Genomic DNA, 22,834 nt, shown 5'->3' with positions numbered 1-22,834 from the left:
TAACTGGAGATCAGTCATTTAATGACAGTGCTTGCCTCCCTGCATGCAAATGTTCCAACCAAGACGACTGTGCGTGCTGTGAATCAGCTGTTTTTTTGTTTGTTTGTTTGTTTTATGTGTAATATTGTTAGTCAGCATAGCTTATAGGGAAAAAAAACTGTTCTGAAAAAGAAGATGGTTTTGGCTCTAGATTGTGACTGCTGGAGTGGATGTCCAGCAAAAACTACAACCAGAGTGGATTTGATTGCGTTTTTTAATTGAAGTCAAATGTTGTTGTTTTTTAGCCTTAAAAGCTTCACGTGTCAATCTTCTGTACTGATGAAGCTGTGAAGCTCAGAAATGATGGAAAAAGTAGCGTGAATTCACAACATTTCTATTTCTATTTCTATTTACGTCAAGGGCTTGTAACTCCAAAAATATTAATAGTATGAAGGTATCATTAAATGTAATCAAGTTATTGTTTCTGATGGGGCCAGGTGGGAGAACCAGTAGATTTTTTAGTGGAATGACCCGGCGAGATAAAAGAAAAAAAAATCTCCTTTTTAGTGGCACAAATTGTTAACGAGGTCAGATGTATAATCATTAGTGTGTCAGGGGAGAAGGAATTCCAATCATGGTTGTATCTAAAAGAAAAAGGGGGAATTTTGGTGAGTAATCAGCGCTCAGGTCTGTTTTAGACTAAAGTCAGAACTGTCATGACCTCAGAGGATTTGGAGAACATCAGCCTGTCAGCACACCAACACCTGTCTTCCATTAGTCGGCTGCAGACGTCCTGGACTCTTTCTGCAGCAGACCTGTGAAATCTTTGGGTTTTCAGTGAGACATACTGTACTATGCGCACATATTTCAGCACAAATGTCTGATCTTAACTCTCCTGCAGTGCAATTAAGCATTTACCAAAAGAGGGTAATGTCTGGAAACTCATCTGACTTTGCACATGCTGCACCACAGTGTCTCTCTGAAGAAATCAGATTTAACATCGACTTAGGCAACAGGTGTAGGTTTCTTTTTGGATATTTAAGGGAGACATATTAAGCACGGGGTTTGAAGGAAAACTTAGTTTTCTGCATTAATTTTTGCACCAAGTTGTACTTTTCTGCATCAATTATTGGTGAAAGTGTCTTTATTTCTGTAAAGGAAAACAAAATCCAGACAGGAGGTGCAGCTTCTAAATAAAATGGGATATACGTGGGTTTAATTAAGTTTTCTGCAATAGATTCAGTGGTTGTTTGAGCTTATAATTTATATTAGATAAACGACTGCTGAAGAAAAAAAGACTTGTTCGTGTATGTGGCATTGATGCATCTAATACAAATATGCATAGTTTAACTATTATCGTACGTTCCAAACTATAAGCTGCTACGTTTGAACGCTGGAGCTTAAACAATGATGCAGCTAATTTATGGATTTTTACGATTTTTATGAATTTGCTTCGAGACGAAAATGACATTGAGAGCGACAACGAAAGAGAGACTGAGGAAGTGTGTGATGAAGTAGTGACACTGAAGAAGATGACTTTAGTGGTTTTAGTGCACAGGAGGAAGATGAAGATAGCGATCAATGACTTTTCCTGGTAGGCTGCTGTATTTGTAATTTTTTTAACCAGTCGTGTTACAGGCACCGTTTGGAAAAAAGCATTTGTAAATATCTCGTGTTACAACGTGGACACCTGCAGCTTATAGACAAGTGCGGCCTGTATATGAACAAAACTATTTTTCTTTTTAAAGTTAGTGGGTGCGGCTAATATTCAGGTGCTCTCTATAGTCCAGAAATCACGGTCATTGGATGTATCTCCACTTGAAATCTACGTCTTTGCGACTTGCTGCATTTTTCTGAATGTCACGTGCAACGTAGAACCCAAGAATACCCACTGATATATTTATTTTCTAATATTCTTATTACATAAAAACTCTTTGTCGTACATACGTTTTTATAAAAAAAGAACAGAATCTGGTACAAAAAATATTTCTTTGGGATGTGTATGAGGACCACAAAATGGCAACGAGGAAGAAATCTACAGTTTACAAAGGTGTCAACTGCGAAACAAAAATACAGCGTGGAGGATATTTCATGAGTTTGCTACATGCTCTTTCTGTTGTTGTACGTCTGAACAAAGACAAACACTGGAAAACATCCGGCCACAGCGCCTCTATTCCACCGCATCAGCCTGTGTATTAACCTTTAATGTAAGTCAAGCTTTTTTATGTGATGGTGTTTATCTTCTGGTGCAGTTCTCACCCACTAGGTTTTGTTTTCAACCTGTTTATTTGTTAAATTGTAGTTAGAAATTGTTTAACAATAGCATATTTCAGTTATTGCAGCCTTAGTGGATGTATGTGCACCAAATCGAGGTCTGCACAGGCTAAAAACTGTGATCTTAACTTGTTTTTAAGACATAATCTGACCAATAATGACGAATATTGTCAAAATTGACCCCTGAAATTATACTTTTGACATGATTTTGTCCATTACTGACTCTCAGCTAGCCTGTCTCTCCCTTATCTCACTGAAACTCTGCTTGTAAACACATGAAAGCAGATTATTTGCATGTGCACCAAATCAAGCTGTGCACAGGCTCAAACATGGCTGAACATGTTTTGAAGATATTACCTGACCAACAATGACTAATTCTGCCAATTTTCACCCCTGAAACTGTACTTTTTACATTATTTTGTCCATTACTGAGTCTTAGCTTGCCTGTATCGTCCTGATCTTACTGGCTGTTCTGCTCATAATGCATAAATGCAGATTATTTGCACAGTCAGACATAGGAAATGTTCCATTATAACTGTAGCACACTTTGATTATTGTGCAGTCTTGGTGGATGTATGTGCATCAAATCGAAATGTGCACCAATAATGACTAGTTCTGCCAATTTTGACACCCAAAACTTTACTTTTTACATTATTTTGTGCATTACTGTCTCTTAGCCAGCCTGCCTCTCCTTGATCTCACTGGCTATCCCATTTGTAATATGTAAAAGGAGATTATTAGTGGAGACATAGAAATTTTTATTTTAGAACTACAGCACATTTTGATGATTCTGCAGCCATGTGAGATGTATTTGCACCTAATCGGGTTCTGCACAGGCTCAAAACTGAGATGTGGACATGTTTTGTGGACATAATCTGAGCCCTGAAGCTGCACTTTTTACCATATTTTGTGCATTTCTAACTCCTAGCCAGCCTGTCTCTCGCTGATCCCACTGGCTATTCCATTTGTTAATGTGAAAACAGATCATTTGCATTAAGACACTGAAAAATCTGAGAACAAAATCAAGTAACCAGGCTAGTTTAGCTAGTAAAACTCTTGAGTGTTACCCAAACCCCATTTGTAAATCAGTTGGGTTACACTTTTGCAAGAATTAAGTTGTATTTAAAAATGTACTGTGATATTTTGGACAGACATGAGAAAATTTACCATATGCATAACCCTGACCACAGTTTTTACCAGTGCATTGTAAGTTTATGTTTAAAATGTGTGCTTGAGTTATATTTAACAGGTTAATACGCAGGTTTTGACAGTGGACTGTGGCCAAAGTAAAGTCCTGACACGGATTTAATTTGAAATGCTTCTGCAAAATGTATACCAAGCAAACAATTAAATAAAAAAACAGCATTTAAATTATAATTCAGGTTCTCAGACAGCTCGTTCTGTGTTCTTCACATCCAAACTCCCGTCTTCTACCCCTGAGATGTCCCTTTGCTCCGCCGCGCCACGGCTGTTTGCCATCCGATACACCTTCAGCCTCTTTCTCGGCATCTTTATCCCCGTGGTGACGGCGGTGAGCGCTCCTCCTGGCTGGAATGCCGCGAGGTCGTGACTCGGGACAGCCGGTTGCTAAAATGATAGTTTTGACGGACAGTTTTCTCCTTGATCCCTCACAGCTGTCCGAGGAGGAGGAGGAGGAGGGAGTCTCCAGAGAACCAGCCCTCGTTTTCTTGTTGATTATCACAAATCTGGTGTTAGGAGAGGGACAGTTGGTCGGTGTGTATGTTTAGGCAGGAGGCATGTTTGAATCACTTTCCAAGAGTGAGAGAGGTTTTTTTTTTTTTTTTGTCTCAAATGAGGCTAAAAAAATGTTCCTCACAGTCAAATTTATCACCTCGGTTATGATTTAACCAGCAGGGACAGCATAAATATTTGTGAAATAATGATTTTCTTCAGTGTTAAAAGCTGAAATCCATGACCTATTTTTGCTTAAATATCATCTGCATGAAGGAGCGTTTTGTTGGACTCAGTGAGGCTCATTGCTCTGAGGAGTGACTTGTTACCTTCTGGATGACAATAAAACGCTGCAGGTTTCCAGTCATGGTTGGTACCTGCCTCTGATTTTTAGGTGTGAATTAAAACAATCAACTTTTTAATTCACCTTTTCACATTGTGCTCTATAATGACTATATATATATATTGAAATAACTTTGTTTGCAAAATAAGGGTCGTCTACGGCTGACATTCATTATAAAACAGTGCCCTCTTTGCAACAAATATCATCATTAATTGATGTCAGTCATTAATAGCAGTAAAGATTTATTCATTCTCTGTGTCTCAGAATGGACTAACTGGTCCTGTATTAGCTACTAGCTTGTTGTGTTGAGGAACAGAAAGGTCTGAAACAGAGGCATAATTTTCGTCTTCTGCTTATAGAAAAATGCACAATTATGACCACAAAGAAGTATTATTCAACTTGAATCTTTAAATCAAATCTAAATTAAATCCTTTAAAGTTCAATCAACAAATTCTGCTGACCAATTTCTATTTTATTGTTGTTGTTTTTCGCAACACAAACAAATGAATTCCTCTTATTTAATCTACACGTACCCATAGTCATTTTGTCCCTTACCAGCTAACAAACGATAGATGAACACGACCCCCTCCAGTATAATCAAGGTTTCTGCCTTGTTAACATGTCCACAATATGGTGTTTTTTTTTTTTTAGTATGTTGAAAGACACATCATGAGCAAAATAGGCAGGCATCCTGGTGGCTAAGATTTTCCACCTTTAAGCTGCAGTGGACCAATTATAGCCTCAAAAATACATACTTAGATTTCAAGGGATTTATATGTAACAAACTAATTCTGTCAACTTGGAGGGCAGAAATTTTCTGTATCATTAATCCACTAGACTCATTTTACAGCGTTTGAGCAGCGTTCTCAGTTAGCTGGTGCGCTCAAGCTGGTATAGAGTTAAATCAAAGTCGTTTTAAGGTGAGAAGGGATTATTTTAATGGAAAAAAACCTCTAAGTATGTAACTGTGTGAGAGTTTTAGGGTTAAATCAAGGGACCTCCTGATCAAGTCCTCTTAAATATAATCTCTGTCAATACAGAATTCCAATTTGATCCCATTTTTCAGGTGGATAGAAGTATAATAAATGAACAAATGTTTTTGTTTGACAACTGAATAGCTTTGTAATGTGAAAAAATGGCCATCTAAGCTGTTCTTCTATGTTATGTAGGTGGTCATGAACCTTGTTATAAAGCTCCAGAAGGACACTGTCTGCAAGGTGCGTTAGACAGAAGGTTGGCAAACAGGGATCATCATTAATCTAGCAATGGGCACCATGACAAAGACATCTGGGATGCTTTTTGACCTCCGACTAGAGCTCATGTGTTTTAGACAAGCCAGGATGAAATAGGACAGTTTCTTTTAAATCCCAGTGGCATATGTGGTCGAGTATGTTGCCTCAATCATGTCCACTGAATAAAATCAATTTGATGCTCAGTTTGTGGTATTAGTTGATCATTATTCTGAATTTTGAGATTGGATTTGGACCTTTTTTGGTTCAATCAGCAACCAGAGAGGAGCTTTAGTGTCAAAAATGGCCAGAAAGTTATGGATTTCAGCTTTAACAGCATTGCGTACAAACCTCGTACCCAAGTGATAACATAAAACAGGACGGAGTGTTGTTAACTGGAAACTCCCAACTATGATCGTCAGCAACGAAAAGCTCGATACCTGGCAGCCCTTTGAGGTTTTTTTTCTCACTTCGTAGATACCCGGAATGATTTGAATGTGATAAACGACCACTGTCGGTTTGTTGTCCTTTACTTTTATGTCCAACGTGTGCGAGCCTATCCAAACCTGTACTTGGGCCAGTACTTGACTTGCGTCCGTCTTGGCGCTGTTCCTGTGTGGACGCTTGCCTTTGGTGGGGCAGATTTGGCGGCTGCTGGTGGTGGCGGCGGCAGCGGGGTTTTCCTCCGTTCTTTGCTCCTGTCCGTGATGGTGAAGCCTCGCTCGGTCTTGTCGTGGAGGCCGACTCTGGGCAGGAAGTGCGTGGAGACGTGCTGGGATTTGACCCGCGGGCTGGAGCCCATTTTGGCTTTTCCTCTTTTATTGAGGGCCACGAACCACTCGCGACCAGTCCTGTGGTTTCTGTGGATTACTGAGGCGTAAGTGTTGTAGCTGTTCTCCTGGAAGCGTTCCCTGAACTTACAGTCTTCTGTGAACCATTCCTGCAAGAGAAGGGAAATCCAAGGAGTTAGCTCGTGCTGCTGTCACTTCAATCGTCTTTACTTTAGCTGAACTCAACACTGCATTTCAATGGCTTAGATCAGTCGGTGAGCCTATCTGTCATTAACAAACCTTTAAATCTGCTGCACGTTTCATTTCTGAGGACACGATACTTGATCTGTCCAAATACAAACAAGACCAGAGGTTGAACCTGTGGGAACTCCTACCATGTAACCGAACCCAGTGACTCTCGTTAGCTGCTGCTGAGATAATTGTGTTTAAGTCGGGGAAAGAAAAAGTAATGGCTCAGATTCTTCATCTGGCAGCCGACCTCTGCCACCTTCTCCCAGTGATGCAACTTTATTTCCTTGTTAACACTGATTAGACACAGGAGCACACACACATACGGATACAGACGTGGACATACTGTGAGAAACTCGTGTGATTTTCTAAATGAATGTGTTTCATTTCTCTGCAAAGTAGGTATGATGGTGCAAAAGTGAGTTAGTCTTTTTGTCAGCATTTGCAGTGGGCTGTGCTGCAGAGAACACCTTTGTGTTATCGAGTGAAAATGTTTTTAAATAAAAAAGACGTGAGCAGGGAGGATTTAAGTGACTCACAGCAGCAGATCAGGGAGGGCTGCAGCAGTAATAAGACAGAGCTGGATCACTTTTGTAATACGATGATCACAACACAATCCAGAGTGGGAAAACAAACGCTTATCTTGGCGTCGGGTTTCAAAGTCATCTACGTGACTTTCCTTATCTCAGAGATGCTTTGACTGACAGCAGCAGAGTTCCCTTTGTACCGGTCAGAAACTCATTACAGCCTGTGTGTTACATTAATCCAAGGACAACCTCTAAACACACACACACACACACACACACACAGCGACTGGTGTTTTTCTGATCGTGTTGTTACAACATCAGAGGGTTATTCTATTTGACCGTGTTCACTGCATCTGGAGGCCGTTTGTTGAAGAAATGTGAGGTATTTAATAAATAAATATGTTCAGAAATATCACCAGCTGCTGTAAGAATGAATTATAATATCTGGTGTATATGTGTGTGTGTGTGCATGACTTGGGTTAGACAATGTTGTGACACCTGAAGGTTCTCAGAGGATGAGATCAGATTTGGCTTTTGCATCCGTGATGCTGTTGATGCCAGTCTTAATAACAGTAATTATATTAACTTTATTTAAATAGTGCCCTTAACAACAAGGCAGTGCATGGACAGGATAGCCAGAAGACGCCATAACTCAGTTAAGGTGAAGTTAAAACAAACAGGCTACAATATGCTACTTTTATGAATACAAGTAAAACAATGAAACCTTCACTGTCAAGTTAAGTCAACATAACATAGGTCGCACATTTTAAATAACAACCATTGAACCAAAGTTCCTCTCAGTAGAGAAATAAGATTGATGAGAAGAACTTACCGAACAAGTTTACATATTCAGGTTTAGAACCTACAATATTAGGAATAGTGCAGATTTATCAGACTAATTTATATTCTCTATATATGCAAAGTATAGAAGTGGATTCAGTTGCTTCCAACACTGTTGACCATGTTGTGTTATTGTTTATAATATTCCAACAAACTATGATAATGTAGTTTGGCTGCAAGACAATCAGTGGTGGAAAGTGACTGATTACATTTACTTTAGTATCGAAACCCAACCAGGCATTTCAGAATTTGTTCCACAGATGAGCTGTACATTGGACTGTATCAGACAAGAATTTATCGGCTCATAGGTGGAACCAAACCTAACAAACTGAAATGAATTGTCTAATATGTCAAAGATTGATCAAAGCATTTTCTAACTGATCGGTATCAGCACAAACCTCAGCAGGATCATTTGTTTACATCTGTGGTCATACAGGTGTCATAAAGGTAAAGAAAAATCTGTGGCTGGATGGTAGGAATGCAAATTTAAAATAATTTTCTCAACTAACAATCACTGACGAGAGTTGATTAATTGATTACACAAATTCAGCACATTGGACTCTTTTGTCCTGTGTTGCAATTGGTAGTTTAATCAAAAGACACCTGATTTAGATCAGAAAGGTTACATAAGAACGCTGTCCAAGTCGATCGCAGCTTGTTTTAAACATTCGAGTTCTGTCTAGAGGTCATTAAGCAACACGGATGTCTTAGTCATGGTGGCCAGTTGCTAGCTAATAAGCTAATTATCAGTTATCAAGCATAAACATTGTATTGATTTGATAACTTTAATGTATTCAAAGTGTGGAACTTCTAGGAATATGCTATCATATTACCGTAAGTCCAAATGTTTTACATTCTGCAATGCCACATTTCAGAAATGCAGATATTCTTCGAATGTTCCCGTTTTGTGCCTAAAAATACCCCGGGTGGGAAACTTTGACGTGTACCCAGGGATGCCTGCTTTCCTCGCTGCAGTATGACTTCCTTGCATAACCTCCTGCCATTCTGAAATAAAACAAACTGTTCTGCTTTGCTGAAGAGTGCAGCATAGCAGAAAATGATGCCATTACAGCGTTCGGTAAACATGCCAGTCACAGGAGAGCGCTCTGCGGCCGCGGCACGACAGCGCAAACCTTTAAGTTATTCAAAGTGACCCACTGTTCCTTGTGGCTGTTGTTTTTTAAAGATGATTAGGAAAACTGTACGGAACTCGGTGCAGAGCCGCCGCTACGGGTGGAATGAAATGAGTTAACAGAACGCAACATACCAGCTCTGGTACCAGTCGGGGAATTACACGTTTGGAAACAAATCCACTGGAGCATGTATGAGTGTACCCACACACACACACACACACACACACACACAAGCATGCATACCAGGAAGAAGCTTTGGCCCCCGCTGTGCTTCATAGGCTTTAATAGCTGCAGCCAGATTCCAGAGATCTTATTGTTAAAATCATAATGCTTGTACAGCTGTTTAACCTGGCTCTTGCCCTGCTGGATTGGTCACACTCTTTTAAAGGGACCTTTCCCATGATCCTCCAGCTTGGTTTTTTCATTTTGCAAGTAATATTTCTTCACTGAGACGTCCTTTTTTTTTGTTTGTTTTGTTACTGCAGCTACAGACGCATACAAAAACTACTTTATTAATTCAAGTTTGGTCTCGTTCTGGTCTGATTCACAAACACTTCGTGGACTGAGTTGTAAGTCGGTAGCAGAAAAACGTTTAAAACTCTTACCTTCTTTCTACAGAAATGCTTGAAGGAAAATGTGCAAAATGATGCTTATGTTACAAAAAGAAAGAAAACACATCTATAAAGCAAAACCAAGAGCTGACAGTTGTGCCGATGGCACTATGAAACACCAGGTCAGCACAGTTATTGCCATGCATCAAGAGAGCAAAAATGAATATCTGTCTTTGGTATAAATGCAGCAAAGATGTAAAAGTAACAGTCACTGCACAGCTGTAGATTTCAGATGTGATGCAGGAGACACGTCCTTGTGTTTTTTGTGTGTCTTTATTGTGTAAATGTAGAAATTTCCACCGTAAACTGATGCAGAAAAAAATTGGTGCCTAACAATCCACCAGAATGCAGCAAATTACCCAAACCAAAAGCCTACACCTATGCAGGAGGTGACACTGTGAAGCACCAGGAGATGACCAACGTTACTGGATTTCATGAAGGTAGAAACGCTTGCTTCAAAGATGCAAAAGAAACTGTGACTGTAATAGCTGTAGATTTCAAGGGGGATGAAGGGGATATACTAAATCCCTTGTGTTTTTCTTGTGTTTTCCTTACACAAATGAAGAAATTTCAGAATAAACTGATGCAGAAAAGGAACAAATTAGTGCATAAAAATCGACAAGAATGCAGCAAATTAAGTGTTTGATGCTCATAATTTCCTGAAGTGGACGCCCAGTTGTGCTCAGATCAAGTATTCAGATCAAATCAATGCTTAAGACGTACAGAAATCCAAAACATAACCAATAAAATCGGGATTGTCTGCAGCTGCGTGGTTCAATTCATCGGATACTTCTGTCTCCATCTCTACCTCCCCTCCCGTCGCTCGCTGTTTGTTCTACAAATGTAGGTGACCCTTTCACCTTTCGGTCGTTTACGTTTGCAATAGCTTGCTGAGCGCGTCATGCGGAGCAATGTGCATCTGTCCTCTCGTCCATTATCTGGCAAATAAGCTGCCACTGTGAAAACATCTAAATAGGAAATATGACAGACGATGCAACAGGATAAGCTTCAGGACGTCACCTGACACCCGGCAGCGAGGCCCAAGCCCGGCCGAGGCCCCCGACGTTTACATCCAGCCCAAATCGTTGCGGCGGTTAAATAGCAGAGTGCAGCTGTAGCCACAGATTGGAGTTTTAGTTGTGCAAATATCTCTCTGAGGCAGAGCCGCTCCGGAGGCAGAAATAAGCTCAAAACGAGGACAAGTCTGTCGAAGCGAAGGTATCTAACCCTGCGCTACCAAGGGTCATAATAACACTCTTAAATGTGCTGTATATTTAAACTGCCATCTAGGTGGTAAAAATACAACAGAGATAAATGTGAGATATCGGCTTCTAAAGGCTGCAAAGTGCTTAAACATACAAAAAAAAAATCTTAACTCTGTCGTTCTTAGCGATCGGAGTTGGTTCTCGTTGAGCAAACTTCATCCAGCAAGAAAAGCCGCAAGATGTGACTGAAAGTTCTGCAAAAATCCAGTGAGCGAGTGGACCGTTAGCCTTCAGGTTCTTTCAAGCAGCTGTTATCCAAAGTGAAGAATGTTTTGATGATTAACCTGCAATCATCATGTCCAACACTGAAAATACTGTAAAAACTCAGAGGCTCTACATTCTATAAATATTTTACTACTGACACTTTTATAACCTCTACAAGCTAGACTCTGCACACCAGCCCTAGAAACATGTTTCACCGTGTTGAATGTATCTTCCAACAACTTGCTCGACTGTTCACTGTTTCTGAGCCATGCTGAATTCATTTTATTGCTCAAGTATGTTTTTTTTTTTGGTTTTTTTTGCTCCCAGCTTTTAACATCCATCCTTGCCTTTAATTTTCTCAGTGTAAACACAGCCTGCAGTTCAGCCGAAAAGTCTATGATTTTTATTTTATTTTATTTGTTACAGAATCTGGTGCAAACTGTCTGTTTTGGTCAATTTTTAAACGAGACATGTGGTAAAGTGATTTTGTTGAAATGTCATCATTTCGATGTTAGCTTTGGTTAGTTTTCCAGACAGAACTACACATCAAACGTGGTTAGTTCCAGTTGAAAGTTGAAAATCCAACAGTTTTTTAAAAAGACATGTGCACTTTAAACCCACTGGTAGGTGGTAAGAGTTAAATATAACTTTAAATAAACTTATCTACAGTAGCTGGGGGAATCAAAACAAACCAGATCCACTGCCCTCGCTGACATGCTCTTGAGCAAAGCAGCTCCATAATAATGCAGATAAATGATGAGTTGTGCTAATCGAAGCTTTTGGGCAAAGGTATTTTCTGCCTTTAAATGCTGGATTCATCTTTATGTCCATAATGTGGATCTCTTCTGTCTCTTTATTGCTGGAAACTGTGAACAGCTCCAGTCATCTTCAGCTCGATGTGTCAATTCAAGGATTCATGCAGACTAGACACAACCAGCCGCAGAAGACAGATGATCGACTTTCATTTCTGACCTTCTGACGGTTAGAAACAGGAGATGGAGGCGGATGAGGAAGAAAATCCCACGACTGCATGCCAAACTTCCAGCAGAACAAAAACGATCACGTCCTTAGTTTTGCTTTGTCACGACGTTCTGCTTATCATCGGCGCCTGTGCAGTGTTGGGTCATATTTAAATCTTGTTTGGGATGTGCTTTGACCTCGACAAAGTTTGAATCTGTCCCCTGTGCCTGCATAAGCTGGAATGACAAGCCAATATCTGCTGCTGGACAGTCACATTTCTAACCGTCGCTCCCCACTGACATGGTTTCATGAAACCGAACCAGGAGCTGGGGGGACGTAAGTCGCGTGGACAGCTCACAGACTCTCTGATTGTGGCTGATTGTTTACTCTTCATACACTTTGCGGCTCCGTCCTCTGTATATTATCAGGCGTCCCAGACAGGACTTAATCTGCTCTTCCCATTAGCACATGCTAATAGGGAGCTGCCTCCATCTACACGCCTGCCAAAGTTCCCACAGATGATTCGTCGGCTGCCGGCTGGCCGGTCGGCCCGCTGGAGCTGCTGTGGGCAGATTTGGGCTTTACTGTGTGTTTGGGGGGATTTGAAAGTCTCCGAAAACTGTGGCTAAAGATTACAGCAGTGTGCCATGACACGCTGATGTCAGATTTGGGGATTTTGTCGTGCGGCATAGATGCAAAGCTGCACCGGCTAATAAATAAAACAAATATAGCTGCATGAGGCGAGGTTCTGATGCAGAAATATGTCCGTTTCAGGAGGTTTAATGATGTTGGGTTGCAGCAGAGAGGGGCATCGACTTCAATTCTGGTACAAGTTTCAAGGCTTCCTGGAAGTCTCAGAACACAACAAATGGATGGTCAAATTAAACAATGTGATTTTTTCCAAATTTCACAAGTATTTTTGACTTTTCCATTTTTCACCTTTTTATGACAGTTTTGCTGTTTTGATTCAGTTTGAACCCATTTTCTGGCAGCAGCTGTCATCAAATCTGTAATAAGCTCTTATAGCCTACCTGCCCTGCACCAAACACAAAGTCAACTAACAGGCGAACATAACGAAGCAGTTAGCAGCATAAGTGAAAGATATTTGTCTCAGCAGATTGTGGAGACTGAACCGAAAAGTAAATATTGAATTTGCCGGATGATAGTTACTGGCTTGTTAGCAATAACAACTTTTTAAGGAGGTAATAAATTAGGATGTGTGTCTCAGAGATTTTGGGGGAGTTTGGGAATCTTAGAATAAAAAATCCAAACCAATCATAGCTAGTTATTCAAGTTAAGAGCCATTTGATTGGGCAACAACAATCCTATTAACACTTGTTTTGGGTCATTTCAAAATAAAAGTTGTGTAGACTGAATGGGAGGGTCAATGTTGAACTTACAAGTTGGTTGTTGACTATCTTGTTGACTCAAAATAAATGTTGTGCAGACTAAACTTTAGAGTAAATATAAAGCTTACAGATTAGCTGTTTGCTAACTTATTAGCAGTAACAGCTTGATAAATAAGTAATGTATCACGGTGTGTGTCTGATGGATTTTGAGGGAGTTTGGGAAGCTTAGAATAAAAAAAATCCAAACCAATCATCGCTAATTATTCAAGTGAAGACCCATTTAATTGGGTAAATATTGAATTTACTGGGTAGCTGTTTGCTAACTTATTAGCAATAACAGCTGAATAAACAGGTGACATACCAGGGTGTGGGCAGTTTAGAAAGCTTAGAATAAAATTCAAAGCGGTTATTGCTAATTAATCACGTTAGCAGCCATTTGACGACAATCGAAGCAACCTTTGTTTTGTGTCTCTTCAAAATAAAAGCGTGACCCTGCAGGCAGCAGTGTGTAGGAGCCGAGTAAATGCAAACGGAAGCCGTGTTAGCGATACGTACGGTGGCGTGGAGCCGTCCTCTTTTATTCATGGCCAGGAATCGGTTGCTGTAGACCCCTTTGATGCCGATGACCCCCTGAGAAACCGCAAAGAGCTCCAGGACACCTGCAAGGACAGACAACATGTTCTGGTGACTGATGGCTCACTTGATGTATTTTTACTCCTCTTGTCATTTTCTGAGCCTCGCAGCTCGTCCACAGTCGGAAAACGGACTTGACACAGTCGACCCTGCTGTCACGTCGGCTCTGTTGGAAAGTTTGGCTGCAAGGAACTTATCCTGAGCTCACAGTATCGTCCTTTAGATCAACGCCTTCATGGGCTCTGTGGGGGATACGCCAACTGCATTAGAGCTGCAACAATTAATTGATGAATCAGTGTGAGTTCAGACAAAATCTGTTCATTTCCAGCTTCTTAAATGTCAGTTATTTGTAGTTTCTTTCCTCCTTTATGAGACTAAACTGAGTATCTTTGGAGTTGTTGACAGAACAAGACATTTGAGGACGTCATCTTTGGCTTTGGGAAGCACCAATTGACATTTTTCAACATTTTTTGACACTTTCTATTGAGAAAATTGTCAACAGATAAGTACACAGTGAAAATATTTGTCAGCTGTGGCCCCAAATTTTAACTGCATATGAATAAAATGAGTTGTTTCAAATAATGCTCCTTGGTGACGTCTATGTAATTGCAGCTTTTTTTTCTTTTTTTTTTTAAATCCATATTTACATTGAGGAGATAAGCTATTTGGCCTAATGGAGATGTGATTTGCAAAGTCTCTGGCACTTATATTAGAGAATAAAGTTTGCGTTTGTCTGTTATATTACTTTTTCATCAGTCTTTTACTTTCAACCCACTTTTTTAACCACAGCAGATACTGAAGGTGAATATTTTGCTGATGCATTCAATCTAAATATTTTCTTGATATGCTCATGAATGTCCTAAAACAAATGCAAAAGACTCAAACCCTGTAACCCGAACACAGTAGTGCAGTATCTTGAGTTGATGTGGCTTCTGTAAACATTTGTATCGTCATCAGCCAAAACTGAAACCCGTACTGACGGTAATCATTTATATAAAACTCCTGCAAACCTGACGGCAGTAAACAAAGAATTTGTCATCGTACAATCACAATTGAACTATGAAGTCAACAAAGAAATGCACAAGGAAAGTAAAATTCCATCTAGGAATCTCGTCGGCCGTCATTTTCCTAGAAAGAAGTGTTGTCACATGACAGAAGAATATCTCGGCTCGCAGCATCAAGGTCTGTCAGGTTTCCCAGAAACGACAATAAAATGCGGCTTAAACTCCAGACTCTTCCCAGATTACTACTGTCCTTTACAGTCTGTCAGTAACTCCTGTCTGATGCAGCGTGATGGTAAAAGAATCTTCATATTACAAATCTAAGACGTCCAGTCTCCTGCTGCTCCGTCCTGCAGGATTCACAACCACATGGCTGTCGCCTTGAAATCCATGTAACCTGACAACTCTTCTGAAGGCGAGCATGAAATGGAGGCGCAAGTGCACTTTCACGGTGAGCTTCGGCTGTTTTGTCGGTGGATGAGCGATGAGGGATCTGATGGTGCCGTAAAAACCCAAAGTCTGATTTATGACTTCAGTGTTCAGGCCTGGACGACACGTTGGCACACAGGAGGGCTGGAGTTTTTCATGTTTTCATAAATGTTTACAGTTATGCCAAGTCAAGGAGCATATTCCTGCAACTTAATTAAATGCATGATTGCAAGATAAATAATCACATTTGCTGATTTAGTTGCTGTTATTTAGGTTGAAAACATCATTGTAGTGACTTGTTTTGGCATCAATTTTATGATGTCTGTAGTTTAAACTCAAATGTCTTCACTCGTTGACTTAAAACTAAATTTAAGTTGCACTAACTTATTTAAATTGACCGAATATCTTCATTTTTCCTGACCTTGAGCTCAGGATTTCAAATCGTCTTCCCTCATTGTAAGAAGGCCGGACAATTTCAGACGGTTAAGACTGATTAAAAATTGAACATAATTTTATTAGAAGTTGTCACAACTCAAACAGATTAATGCAAACTGTTGAACTGAACATTTTTTTTTGTAATTGTAGAGAGACACTTTTCAGAGTTTTCAGTTTAAACTTCATTTAAAATCTTAATTTTTAGTGATTTCCTTTATTTTACTTGTAGGAAAAATGCCAAAACTGCTGAATTTGGATTTGATGAAAGACTAACTGATCTCGCTCCACTGACATTTTTCAAATTTTTGTCTTATTCACAAGTCAAATTAGAATTTTCAAAGTCTTAAAGGAGGTTTTTTTCCACAGTTTATATACTTTAAACACAAACAGTTACATAAACAGCCAACGTTCATGTCCCAACACATTCCTCTATCTACACTCCTGTAAAAGAGCTTGTTTAGGTTTTATTTAATGAAGATGTTTTAGCTTCTATTATCCATTTTCCATATTAGCCTGAAACAGCCAGTATCCAGGATGATGCTTCCTAAATGAGCCATCTGCACTGTAAAATTACACAGCAAACATTTTACACTGTAAAAACTGTCTGAGCTGCTGTTAAAGTACTTTTATGAATGAAACTTTTTTGGTTTGGACAGTTTTTGTATTCTGTCAACTGGAAATTGCACTTCGCTAACCAGTGTTCTGATTTTGGTGAAAGTGTGATAATTAAGTCTACTGCTGCTCTTCAAAATGTTCTGCTGTAACTCCTAAACCACAGTTTTGTTTTTGTTTTTTTGTTTTTTAATAGGATTAAATAGTAGAGAAAGGAAGTTTAATCACAAAATCACGTTTAACGCTTTACATTTGGGTAAAAGCAAATAGCTAAGTTCGTAAAACTGGAAATCACAAGTTAATTTTCCTAAAACTTAAGTTGCATTTGAGAGAAATAATATTATTTAAGTTCATCTAACCTAGTCCAGTCGCATTAATATTACTAGTTAATCCTCTGAGTTTCAGGCAAAAGCAACTGGACTTTTCTTTTAGGTTCTTTTTACTAAAACTCTTGGATGACGAAGACCTCGTGACTAAAAATCTACACTGAAATATTGTTCATCCTGTTTTGGATTTTAACTGACACGATTCATTTAAGTTGATCCAATACTTTTGCTTTTTTGTGTGAATATTTCTCTTAACACAGAAAACAATAATATTATTACCAAATAAAAGAAAGAGAAAGAACTGTCGGTCAAATGAGGGCCAAGTGAAAACTTAAGCTGGAAAAACTGGAAATGTCACGCTAACATTCCTAAAATTCGGTGGCAGCGAGGCTCATTTGAGAGGAACTAAATGACTTCAGTGAATCTAGCTTCAACCTGTGACATTAATAATAATTTGTAATCCTCTGAGCTTCAGTAAAAAGCAACTGGGCATCTTTTTTTTTGGAAAAAAACATGACCTGGATGATTGAAAATTCAGTTGACTGGGATTGAATTTCAATGCATGTTGAATTTAAGCAATTCATTGAAGTTGAGCCAACTATTTTCCTTCTTCTATGAACTTATTTCTCTTAATTTACCTGAAAGATATGTTGGCACAGAGCACAATTCTATACTCCTATATCAGATTGTTGTTGCTTTTTATTTCTTTATTTGTTATCTGTTTCAGTAAAAGCTTCTTCTTGTAGGATTGCAGGGTAAAAACAAGAAAAAGGCCAAAAATGTAGCAACAAAGTCTTGTTTGACTTTATGCACTTTGGTAAATAAATACTTCAGTTGGGAAGAATTAGAATTTTTAAGTTGACCTAATTGAAGATGAAGTTGCAGCATTGCATATTTGAGAGGAATTAAACGTTTTAAGTATGTTTCACTTAAACCAGTGGCTCAGTATTGTCCTTAATTAGTAAATCAATCATTGGAGCTTCAGTGAAACACAGCTGGACTTGTTATTTAGTTCTTGCAAAAAGCAAATAAAGAGAAAGACAGAGGTCAAGTTGCTTTTTACCAAAGCTCCCTGGATCACCAAGACCATCAGTTCTGCTTTGTGTCATCACAGTTCTCTTAAATCTAAATACTTGAACACAGCACAAGTATGCCCTCATATATCACATTATTATTATTATCGCTCTCTATCTGAGTGAAAGGTTCGCAGAATTGAATTTGCAGGTAAAAGTTGCACAACAGTCTGAGGATCCACGAATAGCCGCTGATGTGTGCGCTGTTTAACGTGCTTGTTTAGTGCTGTGTGTGCAGGAGCTGTTGTTGTGATGTCAGTCGTGTGGTTTTGTAATCCAACACATCCTGGTGCGTCTCCGAGCTGCACCTGTTACTTCCACAAATAGTCTACCTGCCAACATCCACCAGAGACGCAAACAAGGCTGCCGGAGCGATGACTGCTCAGATATTTCACAGGGTCGAGCAGCAGCAGCAGCAGCAGCAGCAGCCTAAGTTTAGGAGCACGCATTCTCCCCTGCACAAAGCATTATTCTGCTCAAAACGGGCTTAGTTAGGAGCAAATGCAGGAAATGTGAGATTGCGAGTGCGCATTCTCAGCGGGACGATTCATCCATCTGCGCGTCAGACGTGTATAATTTAACAGTTTGAGGCTGCAGAGCGGAGGAAACACTTACTCAGCTGGTTGGGCTCATGGCTGCCGTTCACTCTGCCGTCGGGATGAATCTGGAGATGGAAGCCGATGCCAACCCGACAGTAGAGCCTGCAAGTCCTGCGTCCGGAGCGGATCCCCTCCTCCAGAAGTTGGCGCTCCAAAGAGACGCGCTCTGCTGCTGCTGCTGCTGCTGCTGCTCCGGCGGCGGCGAGAATCAAATGAGCGAAGGTCAGAATGTAGAGAGGAACATTCATTCTTCCAAAAAGGAGACTCTCGCTAGGCCACTTCTAGCATTTTTTGTGTCGCTCCTGAGGTCCCGTTGCGCAGCGCTCCTGGGCATTACCCCGGCTGCAGGAGCTGGAGCGGTTCTGCTGGCACGGGGATATTTATAACGCCAATGATCTCACTACTCGATGCATGCCTGCGCTCTAAAGGACGCTCTTTCATCCAGATTTTGTCGCCGAGATGCCACTCCTGCTCAGCACCGACCCACAGCAGCGGGGCGTGAAGGAAACGCGACTGACACCGCACATTTTCCAAGGAATCGTCCGCGCCAGGACGCACAAAGCGCGGCATTTTACGCGCAGGGAAGCGACATTTTTTCTTTTTTTTTTTTTTGGTAACGGATCGAAGACTAATTTATGCCTCAGAGCGACAAAAATGTCTCGTTTGGCGGCGCTTCTTCCCGCATAAGTGAAATAAAGAAACGCAGGAGGGTTGAGGCGGACGGAGATCCTCAGGTGGTGCAGCAGAGTTGAGCTCACCGGGAGACTCAGCAGCCGTATTTATAGGCTTTAGTCCACCTTATCATCTGATACGTGCACACGCTGCCAGCACGAGCGTCTGTCAGCAGCAGACACTATCAGATTGTGGATTATTGCAAAAATAAACACAAAAAAGGACACGTGCACAATTAAACACACTGTTCTACGTTTTCTCAAAGTCATTTCATGAGTTCTTTTACATTCTGCATGTTGCTTTATTGTCATATTTCCAGAAGAACTTGAATACATTCATGGAGAAAATCACAATATATGATTGTTTTTGGTGACATATGTTTCATGACACATATGAGTCATTGGAAACTTAAAACTGCCAGAGAACTTGTTTACAACTGTACCTCCTGCAGCTCATCACTTATATCCTCTCAAACTATTTAAGAATGTCACATTTTGCAGTAGATGTTCCAATGACAACACTGTAAACACCCACCTGCAGATTACTCCATTCAGCAGCTTCATATTCAGTATTATCAGGCTATATACTGCATGCAAATGATCCATTTTGGTTCCATTATGATGCCAAACCAACACAAATTCAGCAAAAGTAAAAAAAAAAAAAAAAAAGTTTTTAACCTGTTCAAATGAGCTTTTTTCTTACAAAGTCCTCAAAACAGTTAATTTACTGACACATTTTGCACATAAAATGTAATAAATCTGTCCTGCTTCAGGTGACTTCCCGGTACGATAAAGAAAAAGATAATCCTAGTGATAAAAGGTCACCAGTTCAGCTCTTAAGTGCCTTTTTTTCCTCTTTTTTTGCACTGATTTAACATAAATCATATCCAATCATGCTTCCCATAGCGGCTGTCATTCGTGCTGTTAGTGCTGAGGACAACAAACGGAGTCCTGCCGTCCAAACCTTGACCCGTCAAAGCAACACGTCCCAGAAGGAACAGCACAGGTGTAAATAATAAAATGATTAACGTTTGGCTGCTTCGGTTTCAGGGTCGAGGTTCTGTGCGGGCAGCTTTGTTGTTAATGTTATTAAGCGGCAGCTGTGCTTTTCATGCCGACGTCCGGTCAAACTGAAGATGAAATCATCTTAAACAATATCACAGTGAAAACCCAGGATGAGCTGACACACATGAACATTGTCTTTATTGTCACTCGAACAGACGTAATACAGTTTAAACCCATGTTGAGGGCCCTGAACTGGATTTTTTTTTGCTATTTTTTTAGTTTGAATTCTTTAATTCTCCATTATTTTAACTTTCCATGAACACCAGTAGTTAAAAAAACATCAGCAGCACAACCACCACTCCATACTGAAAGTTTGTACTGTGACTGATAGAGAAGTCTTCAATAACAGAGTCCTTTCCACTTCTGGATTCTTCTCTTGTGGTTTAAAACACGTTTTTTAAAAAGTTATCATAGTGCAAGAAAAGGCTGTTTCTCACTGCAGGAACTTGCAGGGCTTTTTTTGTACCAGAAGTAGTTCTTTTAGAGCCATTTTTGGGAGAATTCTGGTACCTCTGAGCATCCATGAAAAACTTCTGAGCAGGTCTTAATGCTGATTGGTTAACCGTCCACTGTGACTCAATGCCTTACATTAGCGCTTAGCTTTAGGGTTGTTGTTATCATTTGCACATTTCAACTTTGTAATCTTGCGCATTCCTGTAAATATTTAATTACTTCCTCGGATCTTCTTTAAAAGTTGTTCCACTCGTCAGTGTCTCACTGTTTCGCACCAAACCGTCAGAGTTCTCGTATGTGAAAACCTACTTGGCGATAAAACTCATTCTGGTTCTGAAATTCCCCACACAGAGGCTAAAATAACAAACCTCCTCTGTTTGTTTACCAATGTGCTCGTTGAACTGGAGTCGTGTCCATAAGTTTCTGTGCTCTCAGAGTTCACGTTGTGGTTGTCGCTGCCAATCTGGCACCACAATGGAAACAAAAACACCGAAAGGGACCATTATGGTGCAACTCCTGTAAACGTTTGTGCCACCTGTCCTGAGCTCCTGCAGCTGAAAGCCACATATCATGGTTTCTGCAATAACTTACCATCAGAGCTCTCTCCACTTTCTGGATGCATCTTCCCACTTTATCCACCCTTTTCTTTTTTCTTTTTTCCCAGTAATGCACTATAATAGAAATACATTCACTTTGCTGCACTACAAGAAGATCTGAGGAACAGAATCCACAGAATGCCTCAAAGTTCATGCAGTGAGGCCCCAACATTTGGGCTTGCATTCGGACATCTATCAAAGTTTTTAGTGAGAAATTCCCTGTGTGAGTTCCTCCACACAGTTTTCTTACTACACTGCAGCTGAGGAACGATCGGAGCCTCGATGTGGTTCAAGTAAATTACCTGTTGAATTGCCGCTTTTCCCCAAAACTCAGAAATCAGTGGAGAATTAATGGAAACTGCATGTGTCGGTTTCAATTAACAAGATGCACAATCATTGACCGGGTGTGCTACGGAGCTTTTCTCTGTCACTTTTCCTGCACATCTGAGCGTCTCACCATTGATTTTTCTGTCCAAACGCAACTCCTTTTTCCTTCCATTTGAACAATTTACCGTTCGCCCCCTGTAAGCTCACTTTGACAACAGGTGTGAACACTTCTGCCTTTAGACGGACTGTATCTGCTACAGCAGAGCCACAGTAGCACAAGATTCCTTCATGTGCAGGAGGAATTCTGGTGCTGTTCTGAGATGATCTTGAAACTTATGAACCTTTCATATATGTTTCGGTTAATTCTCTGCGAGACAAAAGACAATCTTAACTTCCCAGATTGATGGCAGTGTGGCTTTTTCTCCCTCCTTTGTGGTGACGTTTGAGTGAAGACATGACATGTTGCGCCGTCAGATTGAGCTGGATTCTTGTGATTCTAACTAAATTAACGCCTCGGTTCACACCTTTGCTTCGAGGTCCAACCGAACACTTTAAAACATGCATGTGAAGCCGTGTCTTCTGACTCTCGCTGACTGCAGCACATGTTTGCCGCTAAGCTTATTAATTTTCTATCTCCACATGCATTCACTGTAATCCCGTCCCTCATTGTTTTCGGTGTCTGAGTTTGATTAGCTCGCGCCCGGCTCTGGATTACAGCCTTCATAGGGGCCTAATTGTCTGTGGCTCAGAGATGCGAGGCCGAGCCGGCGGTACCTTCTATGTAAACAGCAGGCCGGTGTTTAGTCGCTCTGTTCTAATGGGCAGCTTTCCTGTGAGGCCGTTCCAGTAACAGTGAGGTAATCCTCTGCAGTCGTGTAAACACGGATGATCCTGATTGATTCTCCCGCCCGATTGATCCCAGCTTTTAGCAGCTTTTTAGTCTAAGCAAACGGCAGACAGCAGGTTCTGCTGCGGCCCTGGACCGTCTGAGCCCGCAGACGGTGATCAATCTGAGGGTCGAGGGCACCGTTCTGGAGCATCTGAACCGGCTGAGGGTCCGGGTCATACATGGCAGCGCTGCTCCGATGAGCTCAGACAACCTAACAGGCATCAGTACAGGAGCATTACACTTAATACATGGTGCAGCTCTTGAGCTTTAAAGAGAAAAACTACATTAGAAAACTATGTT

The 22,834-nt window shown here is 40.5% G+C and overlaps 1 protein-coding gene across 1 annotated transcript; it reads right to left on the bottom strand.

Annotated features, from left to right (window-relative positions):
* Nucleotides 1–6,073: 6,073 nt before the first annotated feature.
* LOC103372666 (fibroblast growth factor 5-like) lies at nt 6,074–18,877 on the bottom strand. Its single transcript, XM_008302361.1, has 3 exons — nt 18,550–18,877; nt 13,981–14,084; nt 6,074–6,457 (listed from the first exon to the last, which is right to left on the bottom strand). The coding sequence occupies exons 1-3, from the start codon at nt 18,779–18,781 to the stop codon at nt 6,074–6,076; spliced, it is 720 nt and encodes a 239-aa protein (XP_008300583.1). The 5' UTR covers nt 18,782–18,877.
* Between the last annotated feature and the right edge of the window lie 3,957 nt (nt 18,878–22,834).

Source organism: Stegastes partitus, unplaced genomic scaffold, assembly GCF_000690725.1.
Source record: "Stegastes partitus isolate 25-593 unplaced genomic scaffold, Stegastes_partitus-1.0.2 Scaffold1798, whole genome shotgun sequence".
NCBI classification, from domain to species: Eukaryota; Metazoa; Chordata; class Actinopteri; family Pomacentridae; genus Stegastes; species Stegastes partitus.
The sequence above is the reverse complement of the archived record's forward strand: the minus strand, read 5'-3'. Positions and strand labels throughout refer to the sequence as shown.

Coding starts and splice junctions, on each gene's coding strand:
- LOC103372666 (XM_008302361.1), bottom strand. CDS start 18,781: ATGAATGTTCCTCTCTACATTCTGACCTTCGCTCATTTGATTCTCGCC. Junction 14,085..18,549: donor CCATGAGCCCAACCAGCTGA/GTAAGTGTTTCC, acceptor CTGTCCTTGCAG/GTGTCCTGGAGCTCTTTGCG. Junction 6,458..13,980: donor GAGGACGGCTCCACGCCACC/GTACGTATCGCT, acceptor CTTCTCTTGCAG/GAATGGTTCACAGAAGACTG.